This window comes from Siniperca chuatsi, linkage group LG20 (genome assembly GCF_020085105.1).
Source record: "Siniperca chuatsi isolate FFG_IHB_CAS linkage group LG20, ASM2008510v1, whole genome shotgun sequence".
Lineage (NCBI taxonomy): Eukaryota > Metazoa > Chordata > Actinopteri > Centrarchiformes > Sinipercidae > Siniperca > Siniperca chuatsi.
The window spans coordinates 3,742,146-3,766,436 of NC_058061.1; the positions used below are offsets into that span (position 1 = coordinate 3,742,146).

At 38.6% G+C, this 24,291-nt stretch overlaps 2 protein-coding genes and 1 long non-coding RNA gene across 13 annotated transcripts in view; 2 read left to right on the forward strand and 1 right to left on the reverse strand.

The window, feature by feature from the left end:
- LOC122867879 (corticotropin-releasing factor receptor 1-like) overlaps window positions 1-10,281 on the forward strand; it is a 60,907-nt gene extending 50,626 nt beyond the window's left edge. For both annotated transcript variants that reach the window (XM_044179285.1, XM_044179286.1), the window contains exons 10-14: window positions 602-674; window positions 4,378-4,463; window positions 4,646-4,781; window positions 5,053-5,094; window positions 9,157-10,281. In XM_044179285.1, coding sequence (XP_044035220.1) covers window positions 602-674; window positions 4,378-4,463; window positions 4,646-4,781; window positions 5,053-5,094; window positions 9,157-9,297 — 478 coding nt within the window. In that variant the 3' untranslated portion in view covers window positions 9,298-10,281. The remainder of the gene's footprint in view (window positions 1-601; window positions 675-4,377; window positions 4,464-4,645; window positions 4,782-5,052; window positions 5,095-9,156) is intronic.
- A 2,509-nt stretch (window positions 10,282-12,790) lies between these two features.
- On the reverse strand, window positions 12,791-23,683 carry LOC122868245. Its single transcript, XR_006376063.1, has 4 exons — window positions 21,145-23,683; window positions 17,060-17,121; window positions 14,202-14,253; window positions 12,791-12,850 (listed from the first exon to the last, which is right to left on the reverse strand). It is a non-coding gene; the product is annotated as an uncharacterized LOC122868245 (long non-coding RNA).
- Window positions 20,230-24,291, forward strand: part of LOC122868202 (KAT8 regulatory NSL complex subunit 1-like) — a 33,707-nt gene continuing 29,645 nt past the window's right edge. For 4 of the 10 annotated variants that reach the window (XM_044179988.1, XM_044179996.1, XM_044179997.1 and 1 more), the window contains exon 1: window positions 23,742-24,252. The gene's annotated coding sequence lies outside the window, so the exon portion shown is untranslated. Of the gene's footprint in view, window positions 20,273-20,865; window positions 21,046-23,741; window positions 24,253-24,291 lie in introns of those variants that run through there. The other 6 variants (XM_044179990.1, XM_044179999.1, XM_044179998.1 and 3 more) reach the window with 3 other exon arrangements.

A 24,291-nucleotide genomic window follows, 5' to 3' on the forward strand; every position in this document is an offset into this window, starting at 1 on the left:
AATCTTAAAATCACTTCTAAAACGAACTGGGAGCCAACGGAGAGAAGCCAGGACTGGGGTCATGTGATGTCGTCTGTTAAAACCAGTGAGAAGCGTTTTAAACATGTGCGCTGAAAAAATCTCCTTTTTATCATTCTTGTCTGTAATTTAAGCCCTTAAAGCATAAGGCCTGTGATATTGTAGCACTGTTAAAGGATAAGGCTGTTGACATTTTATCTTTTTGTGAGCAAATCTCACAAATAGTCTCATTACGCTGGCAGATGTTTTCATTTGTTTTAAGAAAAATAGGTTTTAACAACTTGATAATACATATGATACATATGTACCGTGTGGTATCTAAAAGGGTTTAAGTTGAAGTGTAACTTTGAAAGAATTTCTCACCTCTGGCCAAAATGATCCCAAATGCGCTGTAATTCATATTTTGGGTAAATTTATGACTGGAAAACATGTGTTTAAAACCCCTGAGCACAAATTAGGAAATTAATTCCAACACATAGTGAACTCGGAGGGAAATTCTTTATGAAGGACGATGAGGAACAATATAAATATATATCTGCCGGTTAGAACTAAGCATGGCTGATTGCTTCTGTTGACATTTCAGGTGCTGGTTTGGGAAGCGAGCTGGTGTATACACAGACTACATCTACCAAGGTCCCATGATTCTTGTGTTAGTGGTAAGAGTCACTTTTTTGTTTTTTGTCCTTCAGTAGCAGCATTCAGCACAGAACCTGTTTTACCTAACTTGCTGATACAATTAGTCTTCATTATGTCTTTAAAATGCCTGGCAGGCATGAAGTTGGAAACCGCAACACATTCTTCACGTTAGAAATGATAAATTTGAAGCTGCAACACTTTACCTACCAAGTGTAAGTTTTAAATCTCTGCAACTTGGCAAGTTGCAAGAAATATGGGAATCATTTTGGACTTTTTGCTGAAAAACAAGAAAGAAATCCAAGCATGTGTTCAGTCTTGTTTGTACCTATTAGGAGTTATCTCTAACATTGGGTAATTTCCATACCCTCAGGGGGAGTTTTTCACGCTTTTATTAAATTATTTCATCAATTATTAACTATTGAGAATGTGTGTGTTGTCATTTTAACCGAAAAGCTCTCTCGTGTGCTTCCAGCTCCACATTCAGTAGCTAAACTTTAAATTACAGCTAAGAGGGAAGAACATAATATAACATCTTAAACTGGACACCAACCACCTGCCAGACGTCTCCTTCAGCATTCAGAACATAGCTGCGTTATTGTGACTCTTCCTCACCCTGCTAACAGTCTATGTGATGCTGGACGCTCAGCCCTTCGGCAGGGCTCATGTGAATGATCCTGCAGATTGGCTGGGGAGTCAGCCCTGCTCCTTGTACAAGCTTTAGTCATCTCTCGTCTGGACTACAGTAACCCCCTCCTGGCTGAGCTTCCAAAATACTGTCCTCAGTCCTTATCCACATGCATGCCCTCTCGCTATGACTACTACCTCTGCTAGAATTCCCCTCGCTGTGGTGATTTGGCCATTTTTCTGCTCAGTTTGGACTATTTTCTCCCCGCTGGGACTCCAGTGGTGGAGCGACCTTCCCATCCTTGTCAGAAACGGCATGTTCCCTTATCTTCTCTCCTTAGGAAAGTCATCTCTCCAAGAGGCACTTTATGTTTCTGTTTCTGCTGCCTTACTCTCCCCTAAAGCACACATCTGCCTCTTTCAATATCTCTCTGCTTCTTTCACAAAAAAATTCTCCAGTCTTGCTTTCAATAGCAAGTTCTCTCTGGCTTTTATCTCTTTGCTTAGCACTTGATCCTGCAGGATCAATGTCAGGTCACCAGAATATTTGCGGTATCTCCTGCCTGGGTGCTGTGGTTGTGAACTTTCCATGCCTTACCATCGGTGCCTTTAATGTCAGCAATAAAGTGATGTACTGCTAAAACGAATAAATACAGGATGTTGTTAAAAATGTTAACCTAAGCATTAATGCATGTGTTTAGTGAGGACCAGTATCATGGATGATTCTTGAAAGTTTGCCATGCATCTGTTTGGGCCAAGGTCAGGTCAACTGGCCCTGGAAAGTATTCCTACAGCTATTTTTGCTCCCGTGTTACATCATTCACACCTATTGCATGAGCAGTTGATTTTGTCTTTCATCACATTGTGGAAAAATTATCTCAAGGAGCACTTAAGATAATCAAGAAACAGTTTTAACGATACTGCTGGCATTATTTAATGTTTTTCTTATTGTCAGCAAATCCCCCAAAAGACAAAACCAAGAATGAATTCATCCTGCTAAACAAGTATTATCTCTATAGCCAAAGCCTGATATAGCTTAGTCCTAGAAAACTAGACAAAAACCAAACTAAAACTATTAACACTATTAACACATGTTCCACGCACACTTTACTTTGTGTCAAAATGTGCTGCCATAACAGTGGTGGAAGAAATAATCCTTTACTTGTAAGTAAAAGTAGTAATACCACCATGTAAAAATACCCCATTACAAGTTTAGCATTTAAAATTATACTTTGGTTAAAAAAACATAACAAAATATAACAGAACAGCTAAATTAATATAATATAGGAAGTAATAGGAATATAATATTTATAAGTATGTTTTCATTAGCGTATAATCACCTGAAATTAAGAATAGTTGTGTTTTTGTTACCTTACAATAAGCCCTTTATATCTACAGAGGGAGCGGGTCCCCTTCCGCGGAGGCCGCCATGTTGCACCGCCATGTTTCTACAGTAGCCCAGAACGGACAAACCAAACACTGGCTCTAGATTGGGCCTTTCGCATTTTTCGAGAGTTTCGCAGCCACCGTAGTTTCTCCTACACGCTTGGAAGGGAAGGGTGAGGCGAGTGGTATTCAAATGGTTGCAATATGCAATTTCACCACTAGATGCCACTAAATCCCACATACTGCTTCTTTAAAATATCAAACAGAAATGTACTCATTATGCAGAATGCCCCCCTTAAAGTGTTATATCATGTATAATATATTATATAATATATAATTATATTAAAAAACACAAAAAACATTATTTTTGCTGAACTATTTCTTGGATGGGACCACTAACTTCCTGGTTGCCTGGCCCGTAAAACTACCAGTTGACGTTTTTACACTTTGGTTTTTGCACAGATTAAACAAACAATATACAATGTGTTAATTGGTGAGGTTTTGAGGTGTTGGAGGGCAGCTTTTGTTACCTTTGGACAGAGACAAGCCAGCTTTTTCCCCGTTTCCAGTCTTTGTGCTAAGCTAAGTTAGCCAGCTGCTGGCGGCGGCTTTACTTTTACCATACAGATATGAGAGTGGTATCAATCTCCTCATCTAACTCTCAGCAAGAAAGCGAATGAGGGTGTTTCCCAGAATATTTTCTTTTAACCTGTGCTTCTCACTGTGTAGTCGGGGTTAGCGTTATCACTGCTACCAGTTGCCTTTTCTCTCTGGCGTTCGCGTCAGTTGGCTAGCTGGATGTCTATCAACAACATAAAAAAAGTTTTGGAAATGCGGGGATGAATGCCACATACGCATTTACCTCTTAACAGTATTTTTTTCTGGTTTCCAGCAAGTTGCTTTATTTCTAAATACTGAAAATGTCCATAAACTATCATGACATTGTGGCAATGAGTGTTGTACCGCCCTGCTTCCGACACGTCCTCCGTTGTATGTAAATAAGAAACCAGTCTAAAGATGGCATTTATTGAAGTGTTTGAGAGTTGCAGTTTGTCTGACGGTTTTCCCTGTAGTTTTCCTTCCCTCTTCTTGCTTCTGATATTTCTTCTCAGTTTTTGTGATTTGTTGAATCTGTGCAGTTTCCTAAGTTTCCCTGTATGTACTTGGACCATGGAAACTACAAACATACAGCATATATGCTAACGTTTTTATGCTAACATTACTCGTGTGAGGGGAACTTCATGCTCTTAACCTGTGCTGCGCCTTGATTGTCTGGGTCACACAGGTCGTTTTTCAGTTTGTTTAGCCTGTGTTAGCATTAGCACTGCTACTAGCTCCCACTTCTCTCTGTAATTCGATGTGTCATGTTAGCTAGCTATTTGTCTGTCAGCGATGCGTGGTAAAAAACTGGCTTGTAAATGCGGGGATGAATGCCACATACACATTTACCTCTTAACAGTAATTTTTCTGGTTTCCAGCAAGTTTGCAAATAAGAAACCCGTCTATAGATTAGTTTATTGATGTGTTTGAGAGTTGCGGTTGTACTATCTGATGGTTTTTCCTGTAGTTTTCCTTCCCTCTTCTTGCTTCTGATATTTCTTCTCAGTATTTGTGATTTGTTGAACCTGTGTCCCCTGAACAGAAAGCAGCCTTTCTCTGACATTATTAGACACTACAATGCCTTCATAAAGAGTCTGTTTGATTTTCCCACAGATCAATTTCATTTTCCTCTTCAACATTGTGAGAATCCTGATGACCAAATTGCGAGCCTCTACCACATCAGAGACAATCCAATACAGGTACATTTAATGTAATCTGCTGCATTCAGCTGTGAGAAACTCAAGAGACAAAACTTTTCAGATACTCCTGCATGTACACGCCTTAAATAATTCATGTTTTATACTTGATCAGTGAAGTGTTGACTCTGTCTAAAAGACAGTGGTGCCCGTAGACAATAGTATTTCTGTCTCCTCGTCTGCAGGAAAGCTGTGAAGGCCACACTGGTACTTCTTCCTCTCCTGGGAATCACCTATATGCTGTTCTTTGTCAACCCGGGGGAAGATGAGATCTCTCAAATCGTCTTCATATATTTCAACTCATTTTTGGAATCCTTTCAGGTAGGATTTAGCATCCAAAAGGCTTTCAGAGACAGAGTATATTGTCATCGTTGTGTGGGTGTATGTTTTTTTTTATATAAAGACACAAGTAATTGTAATGAGTGGACAGCAACATTACTGTGTTCCTCTCTGGAGATGATTGAATGAATGTAACATGTATGATAAGCTGCTGTGTATGCGATTAAACAGGATCAGGGCGTTGATGTTTTGAATGCCCTCCTTTTTGATGATGTTTTGTTCCTCTCTTTATCTCCCTCCTCCTCTCACACAGGGCTTCTTTGTGTCAGTATTTTACTGCTTCCTAAACAGTGAGGTAAGCAGATTCACATCCGCTTATTGATCTAACATTTAATGTTCCCCCCCGCTTCAGACAATTATTTATAATACTTCCCACTTCAGGCGCTTCCACTCTCCTTTTTGGTGGCTGTTGCTGTATGTGATTCCAGGGAATTGAGAGATAAAGCTTGAAGCACTTATATTTAGGGCACAATTAAGACTTGTCATGTACCGACATAAGTGACATCACTTTCTATGCTTTATGACAATGTCAGCCCTAATTTGGTTCCATGGAGAAATCAGGGGTGAAACCCTCTCAAAATAGCACAGAAATATTAATATGCATGCCCGCATGCAGAAATGCTACTTTATGTTTAATGCATGATGTTATTATTATTAATATTAGTAGTAATTTATTATTTTTATTAGTATCATTGTGTGTAGTAGCAGTATTTTGTAAGGTTTTTGCGTGACATGTTTTTGTAATATGATTTCTGTTTTGGCGGATGGACAGGCATGAAAACATTTGCAACAATTGCACAAGCTAGGGATAAGGAAATAAGACATGCAAACAATTATTTCATAATTTAGTTTAGTTTTTTACACTGTACAAACAGCACAAAACAGATAACAGAAGTTAAACAGATGTAACAGAAGAGGTCACTAAGATTTAGCCTTATACACTGAATCACCTCCCAAAACTAAGAGTCTACAGCCACGCTAGCAGCTTTGTGAGGCTGTACTCAGGCTCAGTGGTGCTTTGAGCTAAATGCTAATGTCAGCATGCTAACATGCTCACAATGACAATGCTATCATGCTGATGTTTAGCAGGTATAATGTTTACCATGTTCACCATCTTAGTTTAGTGTGTAAGCTTGCTAACGTTTGTTAATTAACTCTAAACACAAAGTACAGCTGAGGCTGATGGGAATGTCATTAGGTTAATTAATTTTGACCTGATGATAAAGTAATTTATTTATCATTTTACAACACAAGGTTGTATAATGAAATGAAGTTTGTAGTCCCTTCATGCTACACACATAGCACATAACAGAATTAAATTCATATTGAAATGAATAAATTAAATTAAATAAAATGATGATGGCGCTAGATGAAAAGTTAAGGGATCACCAAAGTTATTACAATCCATCCTGAGGGGGACATGAACATCTGTACCAGATTTTATGGCAATCATGAATGTCTGTATATAATTTCGTGGCAATCCATCCAATAGTTGTTGAGATATTTCAGTCTGGACCAAAGTGGTGGACCAACTGACCGACTTTGCCTTAGAGCCAAGCTGCTAACGTGGCTGAAAAGGAGCATAAAAAAACATGCATTCAGAAATAAAATACATGCAAATACAAACAATATAAGCGGCGTCAAACTCTTACCAGGATGCACCGGCACCAGATCACGTCTTAGCAATATAATTAACGGCAGCTGTAGTGGTTCAGTAAGTAAATATTGTAACTTCTTGACCCTGTTTCTATTTTTTTTACCTTTCTGTCTTCATATCAAAAGATTTTGAAAGCCGCTGAAAATATGTTTTTCTGTACAGTTACAGTTTTACTTTACACAAGTGTTACTATCAGAGTTTAAAGGGACAGTTCACCCCAAAATCAAAAATACATATTTTTCCTCTTACCTGCAGTGCTGTTTATCCATCTAGATTGTTTTGGTGTGAGTTGCAGAGTTTTGAAGATATCGGCCGTATAATGGGACTATATGGCGCTCGGCTTGTGGCGCTCAAAGCATCAAATACATACATTTGAAAAACTCAACAGCAACGCCTGTTTCCAGACACCATGACCCGGTTACTGAAGATAATCCACAGATTTGTTGTGAGCAGTTTTATGTAGGAACTATTTTCTTTCTACCAATAGTTCCTACATGAAACTGCTCACAACAAATCTGTGGATTATCTTCAGTAACCGGGTCATGATGTCTGGAAAGAGAGTTACACTACAGGTAAGAGGAAAAATATGTGTTTTTGATTTTGGGGTGAACTGTCCGTTTAAAGCTGAAAAATTCAGTAATTGTGGGTGTGGTTTGATCAGATTTGACTGACAGTGCTGGCAACAGAAACAAACAACCGAACAGGTGTCATCACATTGTAATTGATATATTGCTAAATTCTGATTGGTGCACAGAAATACGTGACATCACCTTTTTCCAAATGAGCCCTGCCCACTTCAAACCAGTGAGAACAAAAAAAAAACTGTTTGAACTTTGGCAAAAAATGTTGTGTTTATGTGGGACCCCATCAGGAAATAGATTTTTAGGGCCTTTAAAGGTTTCATCTCAGAAAGGACAGCTTGATACTTAAAATGGTAAATTAACTACCCCATCATGCTCTCCAAAGTTATGATCAATACCCTTTTGGCTTTGACTTCAACCTGTGAAATACTGCCTGATGTCGCTGAATAGACCCTAATCGTGCCACCTGAGTCAGAAAGTAGGCATGAAGATAATTACGTTATCGCTTGACCTTTTCACCGTGATAATGGGGATTATGTTAGCTCTTTGGGTTTAATCGAGGTGGTTCATCAGCTGAATCATAATCTGATGTTTCAGTCAGCAAGACCCAGCTCCATCTAGCCACAGACTTATCACAGAATAATCATTACCTTACAAGTTATTCCTCGAGTAGCATGTGGATGTTAAATCAGCTGACTGCCGCCCTTTGGTTACCGTCTCACACTGTGTTAGCCGGCTGGATGATGAATGAATATCTCATCATGAACCTTGTTGTAGCTCCAATAAGGGGCTTAAACAGCATGTGTAGCTTGCAGAGGATATTGATTTAGTGTTTTGTTACAGGCTGAGCGTAGCAGAAAGGCAGGGGGAAGAAATGAGACAGATGAACAAAGGACACCCAGAGTCACATTCAAGAGAAAAGGAAAACATTTAGTACTGAAACATGTGTGTAGAGGATTGAATGATCTTACTTCAGGCCAGAGGACACTAGCCAAACATAATGCCGGTTTGTACGCTGATGAACTGAGCTTTAAAATATTATAGTGTGTCAAAATTAGGTTTTGGTATTTTATGTGGATCAGCTTTTTAGGTTAAAACTCTTCCTTTGAAACTATATTGTGATTACTGGAGGCACGAGGTGTACAGAAGTGGGACAATTGATTTTAGAATGGGAGTGAGAGAGGAGGAACCCTTTTAAAGCATCATTAACATGATTTATAGCATGTTGCTACATAGATTCTGTTTACAAATTATATATGAAGTTTAGCTGTAGATTCAGTTTTACATTGCAGAGACTGAAACATGTGGAAGCCCATTTCTGCCAGGAAAAAAAAAACAAATGTTTAAGTTAAAGGAATAATAAAAATAAAAGTGCTCATGGTAATTCAAATCATGAGATAGTTACAGTTGAGGTTTTAAATCAACATTATGAGATAAGTCAAAATCTCAGTCAAAATTTAGAGATACTAAGTTAAATTATGAGATATTAAGTCAGAATTCTGAGGTAGTAAGATAAACATTGACTCAATATCTTATAATTCACACTTTTTCTTAATAATGTTAATCATTTAGACTTAATAATTCAACGTTTTGACTTGTTATGTCATAATTTTAACTTAATATCTTAAATTAACTTAATATCTATCGCAGTATTTTGTCTTGTTTACTTACTGTCTTACAGTTTTCATGCAGTCTAGTCTTTATATGTGTCAAACATTTTTGGTTAATCATAATAATCGATCAAACCATATTCTTTTGCTTTTGCATTTGAACCATATTTAACCAGACACACTGACTTTTATTGTGAATCTGTCTGTTTTAGATCTCTTAACATTTGCATTTATCACTTTCTGTAGATATATTTTGCATATATTGATAACTTTAACCTGAACATTAAAATACACTGAACTGAGGCACCTCATGCGCCTTACTTCGTTAGAAGTACTTTTATGTTAATGTCAGCTTTTAGCATCCATGTACATTGCATGTTAAAATATGCACAATGTTATTATTAACAGCAAAAAAAGATGATGAGGTAATATACACATGAATCAAGTCATTACCAAGTTAACACAATGGTCAATCAACTGACTGAGTCTTCCTGGTTTGCTGTTGACAGGTGCGATCAGCTGTGAGGAAGCGGTTCCACCGTTGGCAGGAGCAGCACTCCATCCGAGCCAGGATGACCCAGGCTATGTCCATCCCCACTTCACCTTCAAGGGTCAGCTTTCACAGCATCAAGCAGTCCACGTCGCTATGAGAGAGAGGAACAGCTTTGTCCTAGATACGTGTTCTGGGAGAAACCCCCAGCTGTCGTTGTCATCATTTTCTGCCACATCACTGGAGTACGCTAAAACCTTTTCTGAGCTGGGGCGAGGCTAGAGAGCAAGAGAGAGACTGCATCAGTCTCCTAAACCTCAGGAGGGACATTATACAGACTTTCAGGAGAAAATTGATGGGGACGGGGATAAAGGACACTGCAGACTTTATAAAATGAGAGGTTAGTGGATGCACGTGACCAAGCTGAGTTTGGATCTGTGTCACTTTGGGTGTGAATGTACAGCACTCCATATTCTTTAATGTTTTCCTGCCATAGAAATTCTCTGTTGTATTCCTGCTTGCACACTTTCTTTTTTTTTTTGGCTATCTTGCATCTGTGAGAACTTGAAGCTCGTGCCGCTGGACTGCACTGAACTGGATTCCATCCCAGCGGACACTGGACTCACATGCTACAGGGGCAGTGACTAAGTTATTTTGTTTTCAGTTTTTAATTTCTTTTTTTGCTGTCACAAACAATTGGTCTGGTCATAGTGTTTGTTAATTTTGTGTTGTGCTATCTTCCTCTGTTCTCAGTCAGCTTGGTGCAGTCATGCTACTTTCATCAACTTTCCAGGAAGATAAACACATTCCATATTTTCTACCTGAAGAGTTTTGTTCCAAAATAATATGTCTACCATGAATACATGTGTGGCATTTACTGCTTTCATTAAAGTCAAGCACATAGTGGGTTAGTAGTGAAGTTTGAAGTCATTTGCTTCCTTTCTGAGAATTACATGAGAAGATCGATGCCACTGGCATGCGTTATGAATTGAGCTAGAGCCAGGAGGTGATTAGCATAGCTTAGCATAAAGACTGAAAACAAGGCGAACAGCTAGCCTGCATGTCTCCAATGTCCAAAAATACTCCAATGAAATAGTTACTCTCCCTAAAACCAAAAATTGTCTTTTTTTTACGTTTAAACAAACAAGACAGGCTATCTGTTTCCCCTTGCTTCCAGTCTTTATGCTAAGCTAGGCTAATTGGTCCCGGTTCCAGTGCCAGAATTAACACACAGACTTAAGAGTGGTCTTAATCTTCTCATCCACAGTAACTCTCAGAAAGTAAGTGAATAAGCGTGTTTCCCAGAATGTTTAACTATTGCTTTTAGAAATGTTTCTCACATATTCCCCTAATTTCAGGAAATGTTTTATCCAAACTGGATGTGTAATTCGACAAAATAATCTTGAACCTGCATTAAGTGTTATTTTTATATCCAGCACAACAAGCTGTAAACTCAACATTGACATATTATCATCTTATAAAGCTGTTATGATGAGCTTGTTAGCAAACAGATGTTAGCAACACAAGCATTCATTTAAAGTCGTTTTTGTGTCCACCTGATGAATGTACGCCCAATATTCCTACTCCTGAGGGAAATATGTCTCTTTAGTTGCTAAATGCTCCACTATGCTATGTTCACCGGCTAATTGCTAACTTTGTCTGTCTGCTGTTTGGGGCTGAGCAGGTGGTGTACAGTGGGTTCATCTGAGCTTTTTCACTGAAAACCTGCTGTGGCTGGAAACAACAGAAACGTGAGAGTGAACCAAAACAGTAAAGCTGTGGGCTGATAAACCAAAACAATGAACTGAAAGATGCTAAAAATCTCTGTAGAGATGAGGCGCTAATTCTCTGCGTGTTTATCCCTTGAGTGACCCCTTTTCTCATTACACATTGTCATTTGATCCACCGTTCAAATAAAAATATTGATTAGTGCAGCTTTAAGTCAAATTTCACGTGCTAGCATTTTCTTCATTGTTTTGCTGGATGTCAGAATCAGAATCAGAATCAGAAATACTTTATTGATCCCCGTAGGGAAACTCTTTGTTCCAGTAGCTCTTCTTTACGTCAGTGCACACAGGAGAAAACGATATTATACACTATAAACAGGTCAGAAATAAATTAAGTAACATGTTGGTATAAGTATAAGATAAACTAAGTGTCGAGTACCAAGTGGGTTTACTGGTAGATGGTGAAGTACAGTATAAATACAATGTCACTAATTATGTAATAAATAATATTGTATGGTGGTCAATCAAAATCACAATGTATGAAAACTGTGAGATGTGATTGAAAGCTCCAGAAAATGCTAGTAAGTGGACCTTGAGTTAAGATTATTTTGTCAAACTTCTATTAATAAGGTCAAGAATGAACTTCATGGATGTATAGTGTTTCGGAACAAAACTCTTCAGCTGAATAAAGAGACTTGTACTATTGTTGCCTCTCTACCAGCAAGCCAGATAAGGGGAGAAGAATACAGTATATTTGATGAGGAAGGTGTTCACTCTTGTATCCTCCAAGTGACTTTCTGTGGTGTTCGGTTGACATGAAGAATGACATTTGAGTGGGCTACGCAGTAACTTTGTTTACTGATTTATTGTAAATATATAAATACTAGAGCGGGGCGTTAAAGATCCAGTGGAGTCGTCACAAATATAAACCAAAAACACAAACCACACACTGTGAATCATATGGGTACATTATCCATGTGGTCAGCAATTCACAGTCCACATTCCTACTATACCAGTATGCCTAGCACCTGTGCATTTTTATGAACTGCTGTTTATGTCAAATTGTATATGAATCTAATCTTTTTGTTGCCCTAAAATCACGATTTTTAAAAAATCCCTTTCAAGTGATGTGTGAGCTCTGGTTGTGATGAAATGTCTAAATTATTTAAGACAACAGAATTTCATATGCCACTGTGATGTGTATTATTCTAATCGTCATTATTAATCATCTATTGTAACTCAGCAATCTGTGTGTAGCTGCTTCCTGCAGTCATTCGAGGTCTTTGGGGTAAAATAATGCCAGACTATGTGTTCAAATTAAAGAAAAGACTATTTATCATGCACTTTTGCAGAGTAAAATAAGAAAAGTTAAAATGCAGCAACCTTAAAAGTTTAATGTCAGCAGGAATAAGCAGCACAGGATGTTGGTGACATGTTTTCATTCCAGCACAGTAAAAAGCATTTGGTCAACTATTGACACTGACTTCTCCATAGTTATGTGGTACATATGGTGGTCAATCAAAATCACAATGTAATTCACAATATTATTTATTATTATTTATTTTCAATATTGTTATTTTCATACTTGAAAAGATGTGAAGAGATAATAAACTGTTCAATTCAATTCAGTTTATTTTTATAGCGCCAATTCATAACAGAAGTTATCTCATTGCACTTTTCCTATAGAGCAGGTCTAGACCGTGCTCATTATAATATTATTTACAGAGACCCAACAAATCCCACCATGAGCAAGCACTTGGCGACAGTGGCAAGGAAAAACTTCCTTTAAGAGGTAGAAACCTCGAGCAGAGAGACAGAGATGTAATGGTGGTGGTAATATTAATATTAATAAAGTAATAACAATAGGAATGATAGTGATAAGACTAATAACAACAACTGTAGTAGCAGTTGTCGAGCAGGAACACGGGGGCAGCAGGCGGTCCACAATCACAGATCCAGACTCTGCAGCTCTGGAGGCAGAAATACCTGCTGAAAGCAACAGAAAGAGAGAGGAGAGAAATGAGAAAGCACAAAACCACGGGAGAGAGACGAGAAAGCTGACTTAGGAACATGCATTAATGGGTAAAAATGCATACAGAGGTGCATCATGGGAAGTCTCCCGGAAGTCTTGGCCTATAGCAGCATAACTAAGGGATGGTTCAGGACTCACCCAAGCCAGCCATAACTATAAGCTTTATCAAAGAGGAAAGTTTTAAGCCTACTCTTAAATGTGGAGATGGTGTCTGCCTCCCGAACCCAAACTGGGACCTGGTTCCACAGGAGAGGAGCTTGAAAACTGAAGGCTCTGGCTCCCAGTCTACTTTTGTAGACTCTAGGAACCACAAGTAACCCTGCATCCTGGGAGCGCAGTGTTCTAGTAGGATAATAAGGTATTATAAGATCGTTAAGATATGTTGGTGCCTGACCATTAAGAGCTTTGTAGGTGAGGACAAGGATTTTAAAATCTATTCTGGATTTTACAGGGAGCCAATGCAGAGAAGCTAATATTGGAGAGATATGATTTTTTTTCCTAGTTCTTGTCAGTACACGTGCCGCAGCATTATGGATCAACTGGAGACTCTTAAGGGACTTATTTGGGCAGCCTGATAATAAGTAATTGCAATAATCCAGCCTAGAAGTAACAAATGCATGCACTAGTTTTTCAGCATCATTTTGAGACAGGATGTGCCTGATTTTTGCAGTGTTGCGTAGGTGAAAGAAGGCAGTCCTTGAAGTTTGTTTCATGTGGGAGTTAAAGAATAAATCCTGATCAAAGATAACTCCGAGGTTCCTTACGGTGCTGCTGGAGGTCAGGACAATGCCATCTAGAGTAACTATATCTTTAGATAATGTGTCTCGGAGGCCAAGTACAATAACTTCAGTTTTGTCAGAGTTTAACATCAGAAAACTGCAGGTCATCCAGGTTTTTATGTCCTTAAGGCATGCTTGAAGTTTAGCTAACTGATTAGTTAAATCTTGCTGGATCGACAGATATAATTGGGTATCATCCGCATAACAATGAAAGTTTATGGAGTATTTCCTAACAATATTGCCTAAAGGAAGCATATATAAGGTGAATAGAATTGGTCCAAGCACAGAACCTTGTGGAACTCCGAGGACTCACCGTTAACATGTACAAACTGAGATCGATCTGATAGATAAGACTTAAACCATCTTAGTGTGGTTCCTTTAATGCCAATTACATGTTCCAGTCTCTGTGTGTTGCATTTCACTGAATGAAAAATGTAACAAATGGCTGAGAAGTCAAGTCACTTTATTTATAGAGACAACAGAATGCGCTTTCTATAAAAAAATACACATATACACATTTAACTACCTGCTTTAAAGGCTGTGCTCAGGATCACAGTGCCATTTGTCTCCACAGTCCCCTGAGACAAAAGCAAACAAGAAATACATTTTGAGCATTGTGTGAACCTTTTAAGCTTTGTGTGTGGGTCTCAGAGGGGAGCACTGCTGAACATCAGCTTTTAAATAAGATCCTTCTGCCCAAGTGAACATTCACTATATTTTCCCATAACCGTGAACAAGAGAGAGGAGTTTTCCCTGCTTTTAATCTGTGATGCCATGCCAATACACAGCTCCAAAACAGAAAGAAAAGGGGGGTAAAATTCAAGTTGCAAAAATTGACTGTGACAGTGTCCATGATAATTTTCAAAAGGATCACAATATGTGTTGTGATTTAGGTCTCTTGGCACTACCGTAACGCTAAATTGGATGTGAAGTTTCATGCGAACACTTAAAAGAGACCAACAAGGTTAGTCATTGCCTACAGAGCAGCTTTAGGCGAACTATTACTGCCATCTTACAGATTCATTTTTGCAGTCAGTGTTTCTAGCTTTGGGAGAGTTGCTCATCTTCACAGTTACTGATTAGACTGTAGTCAGGATGATTTAATTCTTATTCTTATTAGTTTAACAGTCAGAGTTTCTCAGATGATTGCATAATCACTGTTTGTTTGTCTGGAGCAGTACTAGTGTTACTACTGTTATTATTATTAGTTGCTATTAGTGTGGTGTATTTTGTAGTAAAGAGGCTGCCTCCCTTTCAGAGCACAAATGAGAAGCTGCTTCCGCCTTCACAACAAGGCAATTCAACAAAGGAGTAGGAGGAAAATCAATACATCTACATATCCACCATTGCCTTGATATATCCTCTTAAACCTCACTGACCTGATGGTGGGTCAGTCATTAAACAAACTCATGGTGTGAAGTCAAGCATCGTTCAGACTCACAGAACTTTATTTTCAGTTCTCCAAAGGTACCAAATGCTTCAAGCTGAATTTTGGCAAAATGTATATAAAATGATGCACCAGGCATCTGGAACATTTCCGTTTGATTGAATGGTGCAGCAATAAAAAACATCAAGGCTTTGGTTTGAATATTTTAACCATCATGTGGCTTCAATGAAGAGCTGGAAGAAGACGATACAGAATATAAATGATGTCAGACGCTGTCAGATAGTGTGGAATAAGATGAGTATAATAACTGTAATAAAGCTAAAGGGTATCAATGGGACAAAACTGTATGTTGGAAGGGAGCTGCCGTGCCCACTGGCTCTCAGTGCTGCATTTATATGCATGACAGTTCAGCTGATAACATGGTTACTCAAGTAACCAGCTCACTTGTCAATAATATAACTCTGTTAAAATAACCCAGTTAAGCTCATATTCCTGCAGTATGAGTGAGTCAGGCTTTGTCTAATATTAAATGGCTTACTGTTGCATGCAAACATCTTACTTTTGTCTACTAATAAGGCACATTTTTGGCTGTGGTCTGTCGGGCTGGAACCACAGTTCGACATTATTGTAATGGGAAGGAATGATGGTAACAGTCCCAATAAGAACATAACCTCTTCGACCCCACAGACTGTTTGGTAGGTCCATCGCTACAAACTCCTGTTGTGAAGACGCACAAAACTGCATTTTTAATTCTAGCAAAGATCACAGTGTTTCCTAATATACCAAATACGTCATCCGGATTTACAGCGAAATGCAAATAATGTGATGCACAAAAGAGAAGCTTTCATGAAGCAATATACATTATTATGCTGATGAGATCGCTTGTTGTCTAGTGTCTCACCTGTGTTACAGTAATTGGATGATCAGAGGAAAAAGAGCTTGTATCCACAGACACTGAGGACCAATGGGCTGAGGATTTTATATCATTAATGGGGAAAAACTACCTTTTGGTAAAGCAGCTTTTAAAACAAAATCATGTTCAACTTTTTTTTTCTATTTGAAAGATCTTTGAAAATATCCTTTTCATATAATGTTGAAAAATGTGTTATATATATATATATATATATATATATATATATATATATATATATATATATATATATATATATAATCTTAACTGGGTCAACATCTGGTGACTGTAAAGGCCGTAGCATTTTATTCACATAATTTTCATACTCACCAAACCGTTCAGTGAGCCCTGGTGCACGAAAGCATCTGCAGATAATTAATAAGTCCCCCCTATTTAGCATTTATAAGCGCTATATAAACATTTAATAAATGGTTTATAACACACTATAATGTAGTTGTGGTTGTTTACAAATATAACTCCTGTTGTTGGCACCCATAAGTGGAAGCTGCTGTATAAATGATAATAAATGATAATATATTAAAATACAGTTGTAATAATACAAAATATGTCTTCATAGGAGACAAATACTGTACATTAATAAACACTTTAAAATGTCCTTATATCTGCTGACAGCTACATTATAGTGTTATAAACCATTTATTAAATGTTTGTGTACTGCTCATAAATAACTTAAAGTGTTAACAGAAATATTAGAGACGTTACAGTTCAAAACCAGAGTATGGCTAATAACTGATTTACTCCATAGTAAGCATGTCAGAGTGAGAGCAAGTTGCCTTGTATGAGGCTCATGTGCAGCTGATGATGTTGTTGGGTGTGATGTCTCAGCGCCATCTAGTGTTTTTTCTCTACAACTACATTTAGATGTTGCCTCAGTGTTTTGAGCCCTTTAAATGGGAGTTTTCCATTATAGGGCAAAATTAACGTAACAGAAGGTCTACAAATATTTAGATGGTGGTGAGGAGGAACTTACAATCAGGACTGAAGCTTGACAAAAAGGTCAGATCTGAAGGCCACGAACTCTTGACGCCACTCACATACAAATGCACACTCTGTAAAGTGCTCTTACCCTATGCCAAGTAAAGGTGGATGCCAAGAAAGTTCATGGGTGAAGCTGTGCTGAGTGATGAGCTGAAAGGAAGATGGAGAGGTTGCAGAAAGAACTAGGATGAGCCAAGGCTAAAGACAGGAACAAGGAAGAGGACAGACAGGGAGAAATCTATGGGGAAAAGCTTCAGATGTGGTTTAAAACCAGACTGAGCTATTATTAGCTGCTCAACTACATACAGTATACAGCTGGAAATGCATGTTCTAACAGCGTACATCAATAATGCAGCGAGGACAGTTTCTGATCTCTTTCCACATCACAAGTCAACTTTCTGTAGAAATTTAGGAGATGGTGCCGAGTAACAGCTTGCGTCACAGTTCACTCGAACACTATACAGATGTGTGAAAGTGTGTGTGTGTGTGTGTGTGTGTTGGTTAGTTGGGGTCATTACAGGTTTCTTTCTCTGCCTTTCACGTGGGACTGAATTCACAAATTATCACAGGTAAAATACAAATCTCACGTTATCACAAGAAATCACACCGGCGATATAAGAAATAAAATATAAGTAACTCTAACTCCCTCAGAAGGAACATTACAGTCAAGCACATTATGGATACATGTTATTATCTGAATTATTTATAAAAAGTTAGTGATTGTGGAAGGTGGCAAAATTAAGAAATACAAAACATCAATTTGTCACATGAACCTAAGTACTGAGTATTTACTCAAGTACTGACCTTAAGTGCAACTTTAAGGTACTTTGCTTAAGGAACTGTTACTTTACACTACTCCACTACATCTCAGAGGGAAGTGTTATTATTTTAATACACTACATTTGTTTGACAGCTGTTACTTCGGAGATTTTACATTCAAAATGTATGATTTGCTTAGAAAACATGACTGTTGAGGATTAAGCTACCCAACAGTATATAAAGCAGTTAAAATTAGCTCAACCAAGCTGCAACATTAAAATGCTGCTTACACGTCAGTAATAATAATCCAATATTATAATATATAATACTGATTATAGAGGGTATTCTGCCTGCATAATCAGTAGACCTACTTACTTTTGATACCTTAGGTACATTTTGTTAATAACATTTCTGTACTTTACTTTAATGCAGGGCTTTTACTTGCTTTACTTTTACTTGAGTATTTTTACATTGTGGTGTTCAGAGGTGGAGGAAGCATTCAGATCTTTTACTTCAGTAAAAGTACTAACACCACACTGTAGAAAATACTCTGTTACAAGTAAAAGTCCTGGATTAAAAATGATACTTCAGTAAAAGTATGTAAGTATAATCAGGTAAAAGTACTTAAAGTATTAAAGTAAAAGTACTCGGTGCAGTGAAGCGTCCCTGTGGCTGCTGTGCTGTTATATATTCTGTCATCAGATTATTATTCCTCGTGCATTAATGTAAAGCAGGATGTTGCTGCTGCAGCTGATGGAGCTGGTTTGTATCGGACTGCAGCTGATGATGCTTTTCATTCTGGATCCATCTGCTGATTCTTTTCTCCATCAATCGATCGATTGATTGGTTTGTAAAAATTCTGAAAATAGTGAGAAACACCGTCACGACGACCCAGAGCCCAAAGTGACGCCTTCACGATGTTGTTGTGTCCGACCGACAGTCCAAAGCTCAAACTTATTAACAAAACATTAGAATTATTTAATAATTAAAAGGAAAAGCAGCAAATCTTCACATTTGAGAAACTGGAACCATGAAATTTTTGGCATTTTTAAATGATTATCAAAATAGCCGCCAATTAATTTTCTGTCAATCGACTAATTGATTAATCAACTAATCGTTTCAGCTGTACTTGTATAAACTGTTGGGTAGTTTAATTTATAACAAAACATCATATTTTATAAACTCTTCATATTTTTTGTATGCTAAATTCTTCACTTGTAAAGTAACTAAAGCCGTCAGATAAATGTAGTGAGGTAGAAGTAGAAAGTGGCACGAAAAGAAAAGACTCAAGTAAAGTACAAGTACCTCAAATTTGTACTTAAGTACAGTACTTGAGTAAATGTACTTAGTTACATTGCACCACTGGTGGTGATGCGACTTTCCCTTAAGTAAAGGATCTGAATATGTCTTCCACCTCCGTCTGTCGTACATTATGAAAACACTGATGTCAATAATCACCACAGCATTCTTGCCCAACCTTGGTCTTCAATACACACAGAGGTAAAGACAAGGTAGGATTTAGGTAAGAAGTGATGGATCAACTGAAGCCAACAATGCATACATTAAAAACATTATAGGAAATAAAGCAGGGTAAATATTGTTTGGGTGATCTGTTCCTCTAACATTTGTAACGTGTGTTTGTAGCTGCAGTCGCTCTAAACGTAGAAAGCCATCCTCTAATTCAGGCCTTTGTTGCTAAGCTGCCATGGACGTGGGATGCCGGTCATTTTCATTCAATATTTAAATATGATTGAGAAAGGTCAGACTTAAGCATTGCTGACACTATGTGGGGAAATGCTCAATCACTCTACGGGGACCTCTGAGGACGATCCCAACTGCAGTGCTGGATATTGCAAATCCTGGATATTCATACCACCAGCCCAATACTGCCTCACTAATTTATATTGCCATCCATCCTCTGTCCCTTGCCTACACGTGTCTCCTGTCTCACCAGCCCCAGCTTGAACTCCACTCTTGTAGAGCAAATGGCTTCCCTTGTATCTCCTGTCCTACTTTGGGGCAAAGATTTAAGGACCATTCAAATGTCAGTCCACCAGCTGTTTAGCACTTGATGTTAAGATCAAATGAAATATACTGAACAAACTCATTTGCAGACATCGGCGTTATCTGCCCGTGATTTGTATCGTGCTGTGAAAATAAGTGGTTCATTTCTAAGCAAAGTCTCAAAGACAAAGCATTAAAAATATTGTAGTTACATAGAGTGAAAACACATCAGGCTGGACTATGAGTAGCTAGCATGCGGGCGGTGTAAACAACACTCGTATAATGGCGCAGTAAAAGCAGTCATTTACAAATGACGGGGAGGTTGTGGGACTCAAGAAAACATTTTCAAATGAAAACAATATTTTTGGATAATGAAGTTTCGTGCTATGAACTTTCGTCCACATTTCCGCTGTACGGGCATTTGCTTAGACTGACAACTGTGTGAGCCAATAGAAAGCCTCAAATGGAACCATCGACCAATAGGAACGCGGGGGATGGTTGTTATCAAGTCGTAAACGGTTAGTAACAGGACAAGCAGGTAAGTAAGATTTTGTCTTGATATTTTCTCAAAATTAATGAATGCTCCGCTTGTCAGGAAAAAATACTCATTTGGTTAAACCTTCGGCTGTTCGATTTGAGTAGGTTAGATTTTTTTAGTACACTTTTCTGCCAAACGTGCAAAAAACGGTAGTCATTGAGAAGTCAGTATGGGATCGGGAAGCAAACAAGCTAGCGAGCGTTAGCTTAGCCTGCTAGCTAAATTGGCTGTTATTGGCCAGCCTCTCTGCGTTAGCTCGCTACGTCGCTGTACGTCGGTCTGAAGCATTAGCTTGGCTAACACTAGCTTGAGAGAAAGTACTGTTAATTGTATCACAAAAATCACTGGCAGTGCATTCTTTGACGTGATAGTCAATAAAGAAAACCCGCTTCATAACTTACTTTTAAATTTTCATGCTCAGTGTTAAAATTATTCAACGTCTAAAACTTTTTCATTATAAATTTGCAATGATAACGTTCGTGTAGGTAACATTAGCAAGCTAGCGTTAGCTTGCCAGCTGGACGTAAAAAAAAAAAAAAAAAAAAAAAAAAAAAAAAAAAAAAAAAGACAATCCTCGAGAGTCACACCGCTGCCAAAACAGTTGTCAACTTTATGTAGCCTGGCTCTGTCCCGAAATGTTAGGAATTAGGATTCAACTAATGTTTGTCTATTCGTTCTTTTTGTTTTTAGGTGTCGTGTTATTTCCATGTGTGGTAACCGGAATCATGGCCCCTTGGATTGCTGAATGGAGTATTTCAACAATGGAGTTAAAGGTATTCTTAAATAGTAATTATTATTATTATTATTATTTTGTTTTTATTTTTGTGTGTTTCTGACGGAGCCAGAGGGCGATGCTCTCGACCAGTCCTCACCTGTGGTCGTGGGCTCTGAGTGGTCACCAAGACCAGAATGAGGTAGCGGATACCAGTAGTGGCCCGACCGGAAACCAGTTGCCTTTTTCGGGTGCTTTGGCTCACCCCAACAGGAACAGCTGCCCCTCCTGCCTGGGAAGGAGCCACATGAGGTGCATCTAATTAGGATACACACTGTGGAAGTATTTCAGACAACGGGCGTGTCCGACTGGAAGGGGGCCCAAAACATTCTGGATGGATTGCATATCCCGGCAAGTGTGGAGACGCCTCTAAATCCCCCAGGAGGAGCTGGAGGATGTGGCTTGGGAGCTGGAAGTATAGGCAACTTTGCATAGCCTGTTGCTATTGTGACCTGGAACGAGATAAGAAGATGGATGGATGTATTTACCAATTACCATTACAGCAGACAAGGATACATGCAGCTCACTGGATAACTTACTGGATAACTATCAGAGACATCAGCTATTTGATCCTGACATTTGTAGTTTGCGTCCCGAGACTTTTATGCAGATGTAAATTTGATATCATTTTCAGAACAGGTGGATAGACAGTTGCTATATTTCTCATTCACGCAAATGCTCACACACACACACACATTGACAATTACTTATTTATTATGCATGTCTACTCTGGTAGTCTGATAATGCACGGAGGCCATGCAAGACCCGTAGTGGTATGCGTTTATTTGCATTACCTAACAGTAAAAGTGGTATACAGCGGTGTAAGTCACAAGCGTCCTCTGATCAGAGGCACTGAACCCATCAAAATTCACACTACTTACCAAACTTAACCCATTTCAGGTGATTGCCAGGCTTAAATTAACGATGCATAACATCATTATAAACATTTATGCGTTATTACTCATCAAAGGATGTAACACAACATGTAAACATCTAATGTGCAATAAGTCTTTTCTGGGAAAATCTGCACAGGATGTCATAAACAGTTGTTTATTTAAAAGCCATAGAAGATAAGCACCAGCAACAGTAGTCCCTAAATGAAGAAGTACAAATAGGCGAATAACTACAGAGATTTAAACGTCCTCAACAACAAAAAAATGTAACGATGAGAGATATCAGTACTGTACACAGTGACGTGAACTTTATGAAGACATTAACTTATCTAAAAGGACAGTTTTAACTAAATGTATTGAATTCTTGATCTTAATTTTGAGCTACATGCTGTTAAATTGCAACGGAAACATTTTCTTATCAGCCAGTGCATAGAACCGCAATAGCTAAAAGCTTATACAAGGCCTCATACATACACAAGTACGCTGCCAAGTCTAATTTCTTGTAGTGAAGCGTACAGAGGATGGACACGTAAAGCAATACCTGTACCGTGTAATGCAATCCAATGCAACAGGCCTGCAACAAGTATTATCTTTTTAAAGCCGGGGCTGGGTATTGAATAGACAGATGTATCGAAAACTGTAGTAAGTACTGAAGGCTGGTAACTTATTTAATCAGGTAGTTTTAAATCATAATGTTGCCAATTTTCGCCGATCTTTTAATGCAAAATTCTCGTACGGATGCTTGTGTTTAGACAGCATTTAACATGAACTGTGGCTTCTTTTGTTAAAAGGGCCTTTTGTAGAACCCCACTAGTATCAAAAATATTAAACAAAACCCAGCCCTATTTAATTCTTGCATGTACAGTTTTGTTGTGTAATGTTTTTATATAACTGAGGCTGCAGTTTCTGGTGTTGCTGTACTGCATTATAAACTAGTGTATTGTGTTATATTTAATCCACTACAACGCAACCAACTGGCTACAGCCTGAAATTACCAATTACTAACGTCAGACACAGACTAAACAAAAGGAAAATCTTATAGGCCGATGTATTAAATTGCATTATATTGGCATCTTTGCTTTTATGTCCACCCCTGTAATCGCTGTAGGTTTTGTTTTGCACAAATTAGGTCTTATTTGGTGCTCCCCCCTCCTGCTCTTACACAGCTATATATTTGGGCTATGGCTGCATTTAACAATCACGTGGAGAAGAGCTCCTTCAAGTGGCCGCTGGGTGTACCTTCACAAAGGTTGCTGTAGTGGTGGGAGATTTATTTCCTGTAAAACAAACAAAAAAAAAAAAAAAAAAAAAAAAGTGACATGAAAGCCAGGCAGTCTGGACTCGGCTCAGTTGTCTGAAAGCGGTGAGACCCCCTCTCCTGTAAAGCCCAATAGAAACAGGGAGCCAGTCATTCCCATTGTTAAAATGCAGCTATTTATTATTTAATCCTTAATGTATAGATATATCAGTGTAAATGCTGCCGCGCGGTGCTTCATATGGATAAAAACAGACATTTAAACGCACGTCATAAATAAATAAAAAGTCATAAATAGCAGCGTGGCAATACAGCAGCAGCAGCACCTTTTTTATTTTTATTTTTTAATAACAGTCCGTGTCTAACAAGTGCTAAATTGACATTGCGCTGTGTGTTTTTTGGGAAGACAATGCCCTCCTGTGGTATCTTCTTCTTTTGAGCTTTTATGTCGCTTCTTATCTGCCCTTTACTCTAGTGGTGAGTATGAGAAATGTCTCCCGCCTACCAGCAACACACACACACACACACACACACACACACACACACACACACACAGCCCTCCTATGTTTGTCAGACTCAAATCCGAGGGAGAGGAGCTAGCCGCCATTTTCTAAGCGTCTCTCCCTAAAACGAGAGAAAAGGGCTCGCGACAAACCGCCATCTGGATTACCTTTCGCTTACTGAGAATCGGATTTTTCGGTGACGGATTGCGGTGAAATCGCCTACGTTTGAAGTAATTCGGAGTAGAAAGGACTGTTTCACGGCCTTGTGTTAATATTCGCCGTAGCGGCGAGGCGAGCTAGCTGGCGAGCAAGGTGTAGATCGTTGATTCGCCCATTGCACTGAATCCGGAACGAGCCCCAGCGGCTCTGGGAACTGGGCCTTTTTTTTGGGGGGGGTGGGCAATCTGGTTTCATTTTTGGATTAATTAATGGCAGAGTGATCGAATCAAGCCGCGTTTTTTTGTGTTAGCACCCTTGGGGTTTGTTTTTTTTTCCACCAAAAAACTGCAGGGGGATTGTTGCCGAAATTCCCTCGGATAGTGCAACCTCGTCACGTGGTAGGTTCCTCCTTTTTCTTTGTTAGCGAGCTAGCTAGA